We start from the raw sequence: 13227 nt of genomic DNA on the forward strand, positions 1-13227 counted from the left end.
TTAACAGCTATAAGTATTTTAAAAGGGAGAAGGAAAGCTAGAAAGGAAACAACTCTAACATGCAAGAGATGCTCAATATCAGGATGAAAATTTTCCAAGGAGAATTTAGCAGCTGAAAGGACAGACTGAAGCTATGGAAAGGAAAATGCATGCTGCTGCAGATAATGAAGGCAATCAGTGAGTAGCCATACCTTAATTCACATTTTTTCTCAGCTACAAGATTTCTGATTGAGAAGTTCTAAAGACAAGTTAAGATTCCTAAACCATAAGATTCATTAAACCAAATTTCCTGAATCCAAAATTTATATTTATTTTTTTTTTAATTTCCAATTTATATACCGCCCTTCTCCCTGAGGACTCAGGGCGGTGTACAGCCAGAATTAAGAACATGAAATACAAATATTAAAAAACAATTAAAATATATATAAATTTGGTCCAAAAATTAAAAATCACAAACCAATTAAAACATTTAAAATTTCTTCTTAAGACAGCCCGGCTTGCTGGAAAAAATGGGTTTTAAGGGCACGGTGGAAGGCGCTGCGGTCTTGGATTCTCCTTATCTCTGGGGGCAACTGATTCCAGAGGGTAGGTGCCCCCACAGAGAAGGCCCTCCCCCTGGGGGTCACCAGCCTACATTGTTTGGCTGATGGCACCCTGAGGAGGCCCTCTCTGTGGGAGCGCACGGGTCGATGGGAGGTCGTCGGTAGCAGCAGGCGGTCTTGAAGATAGCTAGGCCCTATGCCATGGAGCGCTTTAAAGCGCCAACACCTTGAAGCGCACCCGGAAGACCACCAGGAGCCAGTGCAGCTCACGCAGGAGCGGTGTTACATGGGAGCGCCATGCTGCTCCCGTCACTACCTGCGCTGCTGCATTCTGGACCAGTTGGAGCCCCCAGGTGCTCTTCAAGGGGAGCCCCATGTAGAGAGCGTTGCAGTAGTCAAGGCGAGAGGTGACGAGGGCGTGAGTGACTGTGCACAGGGAATCCCGATCAAGAAAGGGACGCAACTGGCGAATCAGGCGAACCTGACAAAAGGTCCCCCTGGTTACAGCCGTCAGATGTTCCTCCAAGGACAGCTGCATATCCAGGAGGACTCCCAGATTGCGAGCCCTTTCTGTGGGGGCCAAAGACTCACCCCCAATAGTCAGTGATGGAGTCAACTGGCTATATCGGGATGCCGGGAGCCACAGCCACTCAGTCTTGGAAGGGTTGAGCTTGAGCCTGTTCCTCCCCATCCAGATCCGCACAGCCTCCAGGCACTGGGACATCACTTCAAGGGCATCGCTGGGGTGGCCTGGGGTGGAGATGTACAGCTGGGTGTCATCAGCGTACTGATGGTATCTCACCCCGAAGCCACGGATGATCTCGCCCAGCGGCTTCACATAAATGTTGAACAGAAGGGGCAAGAGGACCGATCCCTGCGGCACTCCACAGATGAGAGGCCTCGAGGTCGACCTCTGCCCCCCTGCCAACACAAACTGCGACCGGTCGGAGAGAAAGGAGGAGAACCACCGCAACACAGTGCCTCCCACCCCCAACTCTTCCAGCCGGTGCAGCATGATACCATGGTCAATGGTATCAAAAGCCGCTGAGAGATCTAACAGGACCAGAACAGAGGAGCAACCCCTTTCCTGAGCCCTCCAGAGATCATCAACCAACGTGACCAATGCCGTTTCCGTTCTGTGCCCAGACCTGAAACCCGACTGGAACGGATCTAGATAAGATGTTTCCTCCAGGAATTGTGGAAACTGTCGCGTGACCACACTCTCAACAACCTTCACCATAAAGCGAAGGTTGGAGACAGGACGGTAGTTGGCCAATATTGCCGGATCCAGGGATGGCTTCTTGAGGAGAGGCCTCACCACCGCCTCTTTCAAGGCAGCGGGGAAGTAACCCTCACTCAACGAAGCGTTGATAACACCCTGGAGCCAGCCTCGTGTAACCTCCCAGGAAATCAGTACCAACCAGGAGGGACACGGGTCCAGTAAACATGTGGCCGCACTAAGTCTCCCCAAAATCCTGTCCACATCATCGGGAATCACAGCATCAAACTCTTCCCAGATAACATTCTCAAGACTATTCCTCGTCACCCTGCCCTGATCTACCCAGTCAGAGTCCAAATCCCCCCGGATCTGAGCGATTTTGTCATACAGGTATTGTCCGAAATCCTCTGCCCTGCCTTCCAGGGGATCCTCCCGCACTCCCGGATGGAGCAGGGAGCGGGTCACCCTAAACAGGGTGGCCGGACGATTCCCTGATGACGCAATAGAGGCGGAAAAGTAATTAAACTTTGCCGTCTTTATCGCCACTAGGTAGGCCTTAATATGCGACCTTACCAGTGTTCGATCAGATTCAGCGAGACTGGCCCTCCAACCACTCTCCAGGCGTCTTTTCCGGCGCTTCATTTCCCTCAGCTCCTCAGTAAACCAAGGAGCCGCCCGGGATCAGCACTGGGTCAGAGGCCGCAAAGGCATGACTCGGTCCAAGGCCCCACCAGCCGCCCGATCCCAGGCGGCTACCAGGTCCTCGGCTGAGTGATGTGCTAGATCCTCAGGAAATGGCCCAAGCTCCATCTGGAACCTATCAGGATCCATCAGGCACCCCGGGCGGATCCATCTAATAGGGTCCGCCTCCCTACGGCGGGGGGCAGCGGTTCGAAGATCCAGGCAAAGGAGTGAGTGGTCAGTCCATGACAAGGGTTCCATGTCTATATCCCCTATAAGAAGACCACTCAACCACTGGCCGGAGACAAAAATCAAGTCCAGCGTGTGACCTCCCCTGTGAGTAGGGCCATGAACTAACTGGGTCAGGTCCATGGCCATCATGGAAGCCATGAACTCCCGAGCCACCTCAGACGTTTCACCAACGGATGGCAAGTTGAAATCACCCATGACTAAAAGCCTGGGTGTATCTACTGCCACCGTGGCTATCACGTCGAGTAGCTCAGGTAGGGCTGTTGCCACGCAGCAGGGAGCCAGGTACGTAAGCAACAAGCCCATCTGAACCCCATGACCCCACCTCACAAGGAGGGACTCACATCCGGCTATCTGAGGCACAGCGGTCTCCCTCGGACCCAGATCCTCGTTAATAATAACAACCACCACCCCTCCCCTCCCCTGGGCCCTCGGCTGATGGAATGCTCTGAAGCCTGGTGGGCACATTTCAACCAGAGGGACGCCGCCCTCCGGGCCCAACCAGGTCTCCAAGATACCCGCCAGGTCCTCTCCTCCCTCTTGTATAAGATCGTGAATAAGGGGGGCCTTGTTTACCACGGACCTGGCGTTGCATAGCATCAGCCGAAGGCCCAGATACTGAGTATCTAAGCCACCTAGTATCCGAGTGGAGCCTTGGGGACCGGGGCAAGCAATTGCTCTCAGACAGCAAGTGCGAGCCCCCAACACATGATATGGTCCCCTGCTCCTGCCATATCTGCCCCTCCCATTCACCGTGCTGATGGGAAATTCCTCCTCCGGGTGGTCCTCCAGCCCCTCCCCAATCCCTCGACTTGCCCCCTCCAAACCATCCCCCTGTGCCGGGCTCGGCTCTGACCTTAGTGGGTTCGTCCCCCCAAACCCCTTGGTCTTCGTCCCGGTTCCCCTTAAAAAATCATTATTCCCATCCCTCCTCCCAGGTCCCCTTAAAAATTTCATTAAAAATTTGCGTAGAAAACCCCTCAACCCCCTCTTCACTGCATGCCATCTCTCGGGGTTCCAAAGCCCGTCATCAAGATAGGCCCTCGATAACATGGAGGGCCAGGCCCGCGAAAGGGGGGAGTCTCGCAATGCGAAGAGATCAGCGGATGAATACATCTTAAGGTTCCAAAAAGTCTGTCTGGGGAAGATGGAAAGAGGCCAAGGATTCTTAATGATGGTTTAAAAAAGTCCAGGGGAGAGTCTCCACCATTTCGGCCAGGGTCAAACCGGACTCCACTGTCCTCCCACGACAGTGGAGAGGAGTCTCAGGCAGCTGTCCCAGAAGGCTATGACCCGGTCACCCTCTCACGGTGTTATAAAAAACTAAACAATTTATTTCAAGTAATTTTATTTATTCATTCAATTTCTATAGCCGCCCATCTCAGTTAATGACTCTGGGCAGCTTACAATTAAAAAAAAAAAAATTACAATCAAAATACTAAAAACATTTTTTAAAGGAATAAAGTAATAGAAACAAAATAAATTTACATAGCAGCCATGATATTTGGCTAGTTAGCAATACAATCAGGAAACGGGGCCCTTAACACATTCACATAGCTGTCCAAAGTCACCTTGTAGAGGAGATGGGCAGCATAAAATAAAATTCAGCGCCCCAGGGTTGAAAACATAGTCAGGTTTTTAGGCCTTAAGAAAGGTTAACAAGGTTGGAGCCATTCTAATCTCCGAAGGGACAATGTTCCATAGAGGAGGGGTCACTGCAAAAAATGCTATCTTTTAGTTCCTGCCAGCAGACACTCTGGCAGACAGAATCTGCAGTGTGCCCATTCTGCTAGATCTGGTTGGGCAGGTAGAGGCTTTGGAAAAAGGCAGTCCTGCAATCCTTCAAGTACTTCACTCCCAGCTATGTAGAGTTTCAAAGGTAACCACCACCCCCTTGAATTGGTGAGTTACTGTGAACAGTATTCAGGCTCAGGTATGGGTGCAACTGATGCATCACCAAAAGCAGGAGCCACAAGTCCAGAAGGACCCCGAGATTGTGCACCAGGTCTGTCTGAGGTAGTGCAACCCCAGACAGAAAGATGGAAGTACTTTGTCTCCAAATACCCATAGGCACTCTGTCTTGCTGGGGTTGAATTGTAATATTTTCCATATTAATTAAAATATAAAAATAGAGAAAGATACTGATAAATATTCTACAAAATAAAACTTTAGTAAAAAAAACCCTTTTCTAAAATTTCTAAATACCCTCTAAATTTCTGTAAAAACATACTTGATCTATAAAAGCTAAACTGAAGCATAAAATCATAAAAATGTTTCTGTTTATGAAGACCCTTGATGTTTATATTAAAATATAAAGGCATGATTTGCACTTCTCTACAGATAGAATCATTTTTTAAAACTTGTCTTTATCCCTAAATTATATTAAATGTGGATTTGATCAAATACCTACCACAGCTATGAGTTTGTGTATTACACTTTCACAGGATCATGCAAACAATGACATTAGGCACCTAATAAGCCTATTAATTCATTCACCTCACAATTCAAATCATAAGGCAAAATAAATTTTCAATGGTCAAGTACTATTTCCAGTAGTAGAATTTCCATAATTTCCATAATTACGGTATTGTTCAGCAGGACCAAATATAATGTATCAAAATGTGAGTTGATTCAGATGTTACCTCTAACATGAATTTGCACTTCTTCCAAGTGAACCAACTGAAAACAACCTGAATGAGGCAACTGTTTTCCATTTCTTTTATCATTCCCTTTTTTTCCTCTCCTTAAGTATAAAATAAAAAAATCAATTCTGACTTCAATGCCACCATGACGGCTTCCATTCAAAAGGATAGAACTAAGTACTTGGATTATGATCCAAATTATTTGAGAATGAGACATTGCTCACAAGTAAAATCTGTTTTTAAATCTGATCAAACCTGGATTATTCCCAACAGCCTAAATACACTCTAACACCCTCCAATATTTTGTCAAGGCAATGATAATCAGAACAATAATCAGAAGACGGGCAGGGAACTGAAACAAACAAGACTGGCTTACATCTGTCAAAAGACAATTCCTCATTTGCCAGCTGGAACTGGATCACTTACCCATTTGTCTAGAGGCACCTGTGCCAAGCAGCCTGTGCCTTGGTAAAGATCCAGCGTGAGCTGCTCCAAGCTGAGCTTCTCCTGGAGAAAGTGCCCCAGGTACCTCTGCAGCAGATACCTGCAGGCCCTTTTTTTGATCGACTCCGAGAAGGGCCAAGGCATGATGGCCAAGGAGAGAGAGAGAGAGAGAGAGAGAGAGAGAGAGAGAGAGAGAGATGGGGAAGTGCTGGGAAGTTAAAGGAAAAAGGAGATGCGGGGGGGGGGCTGGAAGACGCGAGCCAAGAACCCCACAAAAACGGGTCTTCGGGAGTTGCCAGACGGGGGGAACGAAAATGGATTGGGGGGAAAAGAAGAGGAGAGGGTCGACAGCCCCACCAGTCAGGAACTCCAGAAAGGGGCGTGCCGAGGCTGTCACTGAATGTCAGTTGAAAGGGGGGGGCTGGACAATAAGCCTGCTTGAGAGGGAAAGAAAGGGGGGACCCGTCCGGGGTCTCGGTTAGTGGTCTGAAAGAGCCTATTCAGTCCTGTCCGAGGAGGCTTCACGTCGTTAAGAGCACCGCCGCGACGGCGAGAGCGGGCGGTTCCATCTCGCCTCTCAAACCGCCGCCATCTTCTCCGAGGTCTGCCCCCCCTCCCCCCCCGGGAAATTTAAAGCGGCGGCCGTGGGAGATTTTAACGGCCCACGAGGGTCTTCGGCTTCCTCGCCCTCTCCCTCCCCCCCCTCCGCCAGAACCTCTCTCAACGTCCAGCGGAGAAGTCTCGCCGCGAGGGGTTTTTTTCTCTCTCTTTCTCCGCCCCCTTTCCCCGCCCCACTGTCTTGGGGGCGGCGAGGCTGAGTCGTTGCGCCGCTCAGCTTGGGTCGCGTAGCCACGCTTCGGGGGACGTCAAGTTCTTGCGAGGAAGCCTCGTCATCTTCTGGGCTTCGGAAGGGAGAGGAGGCCCCGGGGAAGTAGACCGGAGAAGTCACGTGGCCGACCACCCGCCCGACTGCCTTTGAATGTAGAGATAAGAGAAAAGAAGAGTAGCGCAGGCTTTTAGTTTGCAAGTCAACGTCAAAATAAAAAAAAAAAAGGAAGGGAAATAAGCATTCACAAGCGCCTGCGAGGGAGATATTCAGGATTCCCACCATTTCTCTCTATAGCTTTTTTTTTTAAAAAAAGATGTCATATTAATTTGGTGGAAAATACGTATGAAGACAAAACTAAATCCAAAGTGGAGATGAATAGAATAGAATAGAATAGAATAGAATAGAATAGAATAGAATAGAATAGAATAGAATAGAATAGAATAGAATAGAATAGAATTTTTTATTGGCCAAGTGTGATTGAACACACAAGGAATTTGTCTTGGTGCATTGCTCTCAGTGTACATAAAAGAAAAGATACGTTCGTCAAGAATCATAAGGTACAACACTTAAGGATAGTCATAGGGTACAAATAAGTAATCAGGAAACAATATCAATATAAATCGTAAGGCTACAAGTAACAAAGTTACAGTCATACAGTCATAAATGGGAGGAGATGGGTGGTGGGAACGATGAGAAGATTAATAGTAGTGCAGACTTAGTAAATAGTTTGGCAGTGCTGAGGGAGTTATTTGTTTAGCAGAGTGGTATTAGTGATTTAGCAGAGTGGCATTCGGAAAAAAACTGAATTGAATGCAAGGTTTAATTGAGAAGGTCTATTTTGTTTTCTTTTTTAAAGCCTAAAGTATTCGCGCTTTCGCAATGCAATGCAAGCATCACGTCCCGATGCAAATGTTAGTTTATAACGGCAATTTGTTTTGTTTTTTAAAGCCTAAACCAGGGGTTTTTCCAAAAAATCCACAAGTCTTAAAAGTGGCCAAGGTTTGGAGACCCCTGCCCTGTCCTAAACTATACGTGTTTTCGCAATGCACTGAAATACGCAATGAAATCATCGTTTCCTCAGAGAGCGTTTATCCTTCATGAAATACATCCCTGGATCCGCTCCGTTCGGATCCTCCTTCTATGATTCCCCTCCCTCTCCCTGAAACCACGTGCAAGCGCCATCGGCCACCGGAAGTGGCGCCTCTTGTTTTCCACAGGCCGCTGATCGCGGGCGGTCGCGGCACGTGACAGCTTGGAAAGTGAGAAAGAGGCGAGCCGAGTTGGGTTCGCTGTTGGGAGCAGAGAGAGCGAGAGAGGCGCTTATCGTCTCCGTTAGGGAAGGGGCCGGGAGCGATTCTCATGCAAGACCTATTCGACGGGCAGACGCCGAAGGAGAATGGATACGGGTAGATAATGCCGTCGCGACCGGAGGGCGAAAGCGTCTGGAGAGGGTTGGGTTGCGCGGGAGACCGCGGGGGTGGCGATGCGACTGTTCAGTGCAACGTCGGAGGGAAAGGAGCATCTGCCCTGCTGGCATCTGCCTTGCTTTATTTTATTTTATTTTTATTTTCATTTATTTAGAAAATTTATATTGCCGCCCGCTCGCACATGGCGACTCAAGGCGGCTTTGTTGTTGTTAGTCGCGAATAGCATAGAATAGAATTCTTTTATTGGCCAAGTGTGATTGGACACACAAGGAATTTGCCTTTGGTGCATATGCTCTCTGTGTAGGTAAAGAAAAAAATAAAATATATTCGTCAAGAATCATAAGATACAACTTAGTGATACCGGTGGTCATAGGATACTAATAAGCAATCAAATCATACTTGGAAACAATAAAATCAATATAAGTTGTAAAGATACAAGCAATATGGATATAGCCGTAAGTGGGAAGAGATAGGTACTAGTAAGGATGAGGAGAATAATAGTAATACAGTCTTAGTAGTTAATTTGACAGTATTGTGGGAATTAGTTGTTTAGCAGAGTGATGAACCCCATGGACAACGTTCCTCCAGGCCTTCCTGTCCTCTACCATCCCCCAGAGTCCATTTACACTCACACCGACTGCTTCAGTGACTCCATCCAGCCACCTCGTTCTCTGCCATCCCCATCTTCTTTTGCCCTCAATTGTTCCCAGCATTAGGCTCTTCCCCAGTGAGTCCTTCCTTCTCATTAGGTGGCCAAAGTATTTTGAGTTTCATCTTCACGATCTGGCCTTCTTACCAGGACATAAAAAGACAATCTAAAAGAAATCAAAATAATAAAAAATAAACATAATAAAATAATAACCCTCCGCAGTGGCAACACGCATTCATACTAGCCATTTAATGGGCTCCATCCCATCCTGGGTTCCCCAGGCCCACTGGCAGAACCACATATTCAGGGTCTTTCGAAAGAGTGTTAGAGTGGAAGGTTGGTCTAATCTTTGGGGAGATAATGATCCAGAGAGAGGCAGCCACCACAGAGAAGCCCATTCTTCTGGATACCGCCAGATGTATCTCCTTAGGGGACGAGACCTGCAACATATCTTGCTTCCCTGCTCTAGTGGGTTGGGTAGATGTGACCAGCAAGAGACCCTCAGATAACTTGGTCCCAAGCCGGGAACGGCTTTAAAGGTGACAACCAGCACCTTGAATTGCACCAGGAAGCAAATTGGCAACCAAAGCAGTTCCCACAGGAGAGGTGATACATGTGCACACATTCTCCACCTGGGATCTTCCAGAAGTGTTGGGACTACAACTTCCATGGTTTCTAGAGAAACAGGGAACCTTCTCCATCTCAACTCTGGTGTGTCGGCCAGAGAGTGACCTGGGTATGCATTCGTACAGATGCTTTGCAACTGTACGCTTGTCCCCAATATATGAATACAGAGGTAGTCCTCGAATGCAATGGAGCCCAAGATTTCTGTTGTTGAGTGAGATATGTGTTAAGTGAGTTTTGCCCCATTTTACGTCCTTTCTTGCCACAGTTGTTAAGTGAATCCTGCAGTTGATAAATTAGTAACCTGGTTGTTAAGTGAATCTGGCTTCCCCATTGACTTTGTCACAAGGTCGCAAAAGGCGATCCCTAAACCTTGGGACACAGCAACAGTCATAAATGTGAACCAGTTGCCAAGCATCTGAATTTTGATCACATGATTATAGGGATGCTGCAATGGTCATAACTCTGAAAAATGGTCATAAGTCACTTTTTTCAGTGCTGTTGTAATGGTCACTAAATGAACTGTTGTAAGTCAAGGATTATTATGTATTAAATGTTCTGGCTGAATAAATGCAAGAGGTCTTTGGATATGTACTAAATATTATATACATATTTTTATGTGCAGAATGGAGACTGATTATAATTCCATGGATGAGTCCAGTAACAGTGGAACTGAGAACCATTTTGAAGGAACAGATGTGAAAGACATGAGAATAGAAGCAGAAGCTGTTGTGAATGATGTTTTGTTTGCTGTGAGCAACATGTTTGTCTCTAAAAATCTCCCATGTGTTGAAGAGGTAGCATACATCAATGTGGAAACTAGAGAGAAGAACCGATATTGCCTAGAGCTAACAGAAGCAGGACTCAGGGTAAAGTTCCTTTTGTATATGTATTTTTAAGTGTTTACTGCAGACTATTTAGTAAACAACAGTACATTGTTACAAAGGCAGTCTACTTCCTTTTCCTTAAATTCCAAATATTTTACCGGTATATAGAAAATAAATTTCCAGGAATCAGTAATTTGATTCATAAATGCTTCATAATTACCCCATTTATTGTAGCTATTAGTCCTTGAGAATCCCATGTTATTGGTTGTCTTTTAAATATTCAAAAGTGGGGGGCGGGGGAGAACAGGTCTTCAGAACATTTTATGTTGTCTTACTTTATCCATGTGTTTATATTATACTGGATCCCTTCTTACTTTTGAAATATATTTTTCTTTTGTAGGTGGTTGCTTATGATTTTGACCAGATGGATGACAGTCTACAGAATCCCTACCATGAGACTGTTTACTCTTTGTTAGACTCAGTTAGCCCAGCATATCGAGAAGCTTTTGGAAATGCATTGCTACAAAGACTAGAAGATTTGAAAAGCGATGGGCAGTCCTGATTGAATCCACAACCAAAAGAGAGCTCCCAAAAATGTTGTAACTGAGAATTTAGAGCAGCTTATGCTGAGAACTTGCAAAGGAATACTTTCTTTAACTTGCATTCCTTGCTTTTAACATTAGTTGCTCTACTAGTTGTAATGGCACTATCTATAACCTTCATAACTGAAGCTGTTCTCAGTAAATAACTCACTTTGTTCTCAAAATTCCAAAGCTATAGTCTTGGTTAATTTTCTTTCAAGTGATTGAATAATGTTTCTGTTTTAATCAGTGCTTAGTTTTAGCAATGCTGCAGTTGGCATTAAATGTTTGTAACAAGATAATGCTTGTTCAAAATTTGCACAATACAGTCGTGTTTTCCAAGACTAACTTGGAATTTTATGAAGAACAGAAAATCGCCTTGCCAAGCTTAGTAAAATAGATTTTACATTTACAATATTTATCTCCATTTGTTGTGCATTCTCTAACTCACTAGGAGATCATAATGAATACTCACAAACATTTTAAGCTCCATACTGATGAGCAGTAAAAAGCAGTGTTTATTGTATGGGTTGCAAACTTTGAATACTGAACAGAAGATGAATTGTTGGCATAATGAATGTATTCATCAGTTGAAATACAAATGGTATAAGCACAAAGATAAGGAACTAAAAAGGTGCATTCTTCATAAAGCCCCATCTTTCTTACAGTTTTTGCTAAAATGGAATGAATATTCTATAAAGGGTTATTTACAGTTTAAACGTTTACACAATGTACAGTATATTGGAAAGTATTTTGCACGCCTTAATATATTCCCAGTTACTAAATATTTCTATATTTAAGTATTTTAGCCATTGTTTTAAATTAATGTACAACACAATATTAATTCAAAACCAAAGAGTCAAGTTGGATTTGAATTGAGAGAACAATTAGGTACCTAAATATGAAATTTGCTAACAGTGGTGCTGTTGATTTTTGTTTTTAATTTTTACTGCTTACAAAAAGGGCCTGTTTTTAAATGAAAGTTTATGTATAGCAGTCATGGTAGCACTGTGCAGTGATATGTTTTGCTATATAATGATAACATTCCTAGTTCTCAGACAGATGAACTTAAAATTTGAAGGACTTGAATATGTCTTGCGCCTTTGAATTTATTTGGTGATCGTTTTATCATAGCTGAGAATTTAATCCAGGAATTTACACTTTTAACTGTTATAATGCCGTATTTCATTTTGTACATTTGTTTAAAAATATGAAGTGCACAAACAATGGAGTAGATGTATGCTCACATTTAGACCTATAGGAGGAAATGTACTTTACGTAGTTGACTTCGTACTCCTTTGTGAATAACCAAGCCATGTTTATTGTTTGCTGATTTGTTAGAGGTTGTACATTTAAATAAAGGCACATAAATGATCTGTACAATGGGTCTTACACTCTTAGGACCCCTTCACACTTCAAAAAATTATGGAGCTTTTGTTTGTATGGGTTACATTTATCAATATTTACTATATTAAAAAATTTAAATTGATGCATTCACTGCCTCTATCATTTATCATAATAGTTTGAAGGGATTTTAATACTGAATTATTTTTCACAATCGGCTGGCGCATAGTTTTGATTTTGAGGACCTGTGAGAAGGGTGCTGTGATTAAGAAAAAATGATGTAGAGTAATAAGTAAATGTAGCCAGTGTTTCTGATTAGAACTACAAACAGATGGATGGATGGAAGTTTATTTCATCTAAATTATTATCCCTCTGTTTCCCCTACATGCTAAAATCTGCACTCAAAACCAAGTTGGATTGATAAATGTATGCTTCAGAAGCATGCCCTTAGCGCTCCAGGATGGTTGGAGTGCGGCTTTCCAGCACTGGGCGGTCCGGCTGCGATTTAAGGAGTTGTGCGGTCCGTCGGGATGTGATAATCGCCCGATTCCCCAACTCCGACGCACCGACTTGTTACGGAGCAGGCCCGCTTTAGAGGTTGGCGTAGCAGAGGGCGGGAGGTTTCCCTTCACTCTGAAGCCCCGCCCCCTCCCCGTCTTTGGCTGCTTGCCCTTTCGCTCCTCCTCCCATTCCCTCCCCCGATGCCAAGCGCGTGGGTCGGTTGCCCAGCAACCTCCGGGCGTTTTTGTCAACTGCAACCATGTCGGACGAAGAGGAGGCGGTGGCGGAGGCAGAAGAGATCATTCGCAGCCAGAGGATCTTCCTCAACCATTTGGACAGCTATTGCGGCAGAAACATTGGCAAGGTGGGGGCGCAAGGCTGCACTGCTCAGAAACGGGAGGGAGGGTGGTCGGTCGTCCGCTTCGGGACACGCCCGCGGACCCGGCAGATGCCTCTCCATCGCAGCAAAGTTACGGGAAAGTCGGACACGACTGAATGGATGACACCGTCGTCACTTGTAGAGAGGGTTGGAAAGGAGGGGAAGCATTGGGGAAGGAGTCCACACGGCTTTCCCCCCCCCCCAGTCGTGATATCTAAATTATAACTTTTTTAACAGGTTATATTGGAAGGGTTGAGAAAAGAAATGAAGGATGTCTGAATATTTGCTG

At 45.3% G+C, this 13227-nt stretch overlaps 3 protein-coding genes across 4 annotated transcripts in view; 2 read left to right on the forward strand and 1 right to left on the reverse strand.

Moving 5' to 3' along the window:
- Nucleotides 1–5924, reverse strand: part of ATG2B (autophagy related 2B) — a 56693-nt gene extending 50769 nt beyond the window's left edge. Inside the window, exon 1 of the mRNA XM_070941624.1 lies at nucleotides 5760–5924. Within this exon, the coding sequence (XP_070797725.1) occupies nucleotides 5760–5921 (162 nt within the window). The 5' untranslated portion in view covers nucleotides 5922–5924. The remainder of the gene's footprint in view (nucleotides 1–5759) is intronic.
- Nucleotides 5925–7809: 1885 nt separating this feature from the next.
- Nucleotides 7810–12207, forward strand: GSKIP (GSK3B interacting protein). The gene is made up of 3 exons (XM_070941637.1): nucleotides 7810–8012; nucleotides 9932–10175; nucleotides 10534–12207. The coding sequence occupies exons 1-3, from the start codon at nucleotides 7966–7968 to the stop codon at nucleotides 10693–10695; spliced, it is 453 nt and encodes a 150-aa protein (XP_070797738.1). The 5' UTR covers nucleotides 7810–7965; the 3' UTR covers nucleotides 10696–12207.
- Nucleotides 12208–12818: 611 nt separating this feature from the next.
- Nucleotides 12819–13227, forward strand: part of AK7 (adenylate kinase 7) — a 33463-nt gene continuing 33054 nt past the window's right edge. For both annotated transcript variants that reach the window (XM_070931545.1, XM_070931546.1), the window contains exon 1: nucleotides 12819–12923. In XM_070931545.1, coding sequence (XP_070787646.1) covers nucleotides 12819–12923 — 105 coding nt within the window. The remainder of the gene's footprint in view (nucleotides 12924–13227) is intronic.

The sequence above is a fragment of the Pituophis catenifer genome, unplaced genomic scaffold (genome assembly GCF_029215685.1).
Source record: "Pituophis catenifer annectens isolate HBS135680 unplaced genomic scaffold, rPitCat1.0.hap2 SCAF_1, whole genome shotgun sequence".
NCBI classification, from domain to species: Eukaryota; Metazoa; Chordata; class Lepidosauria; order Squamata; family Colubridae; genus Pituophis; species Pituophis catenifer.

What these genes read in the sequence shown, in the direction of transcription:
- GSKIP (XM_070941637.1), top strand. Translation starts at nt 7,966, where the DNA reads ATGCAAGACCTATTCGACGGGCAGACGCCGAAGGAGAATGGATACGG. An exon ending in CCGAAGGAGAATGGATACGG is followed by an intron (nt 8,013 to 9,931) that starts GTAGATAATGCC and finishes TTTTATGTGCAG; the next exon opens with AATGGAGACTGATTATAATT. An exon ending in TAACAGAAGCAGGACTCAGG is followed by an intron (nt 10,176 to 10,533) that starts GTAAAGTTCCTT and finishes TTTCTTTTGTAG; the next exon opens with GTGGTTGCTTATGATTTTGA.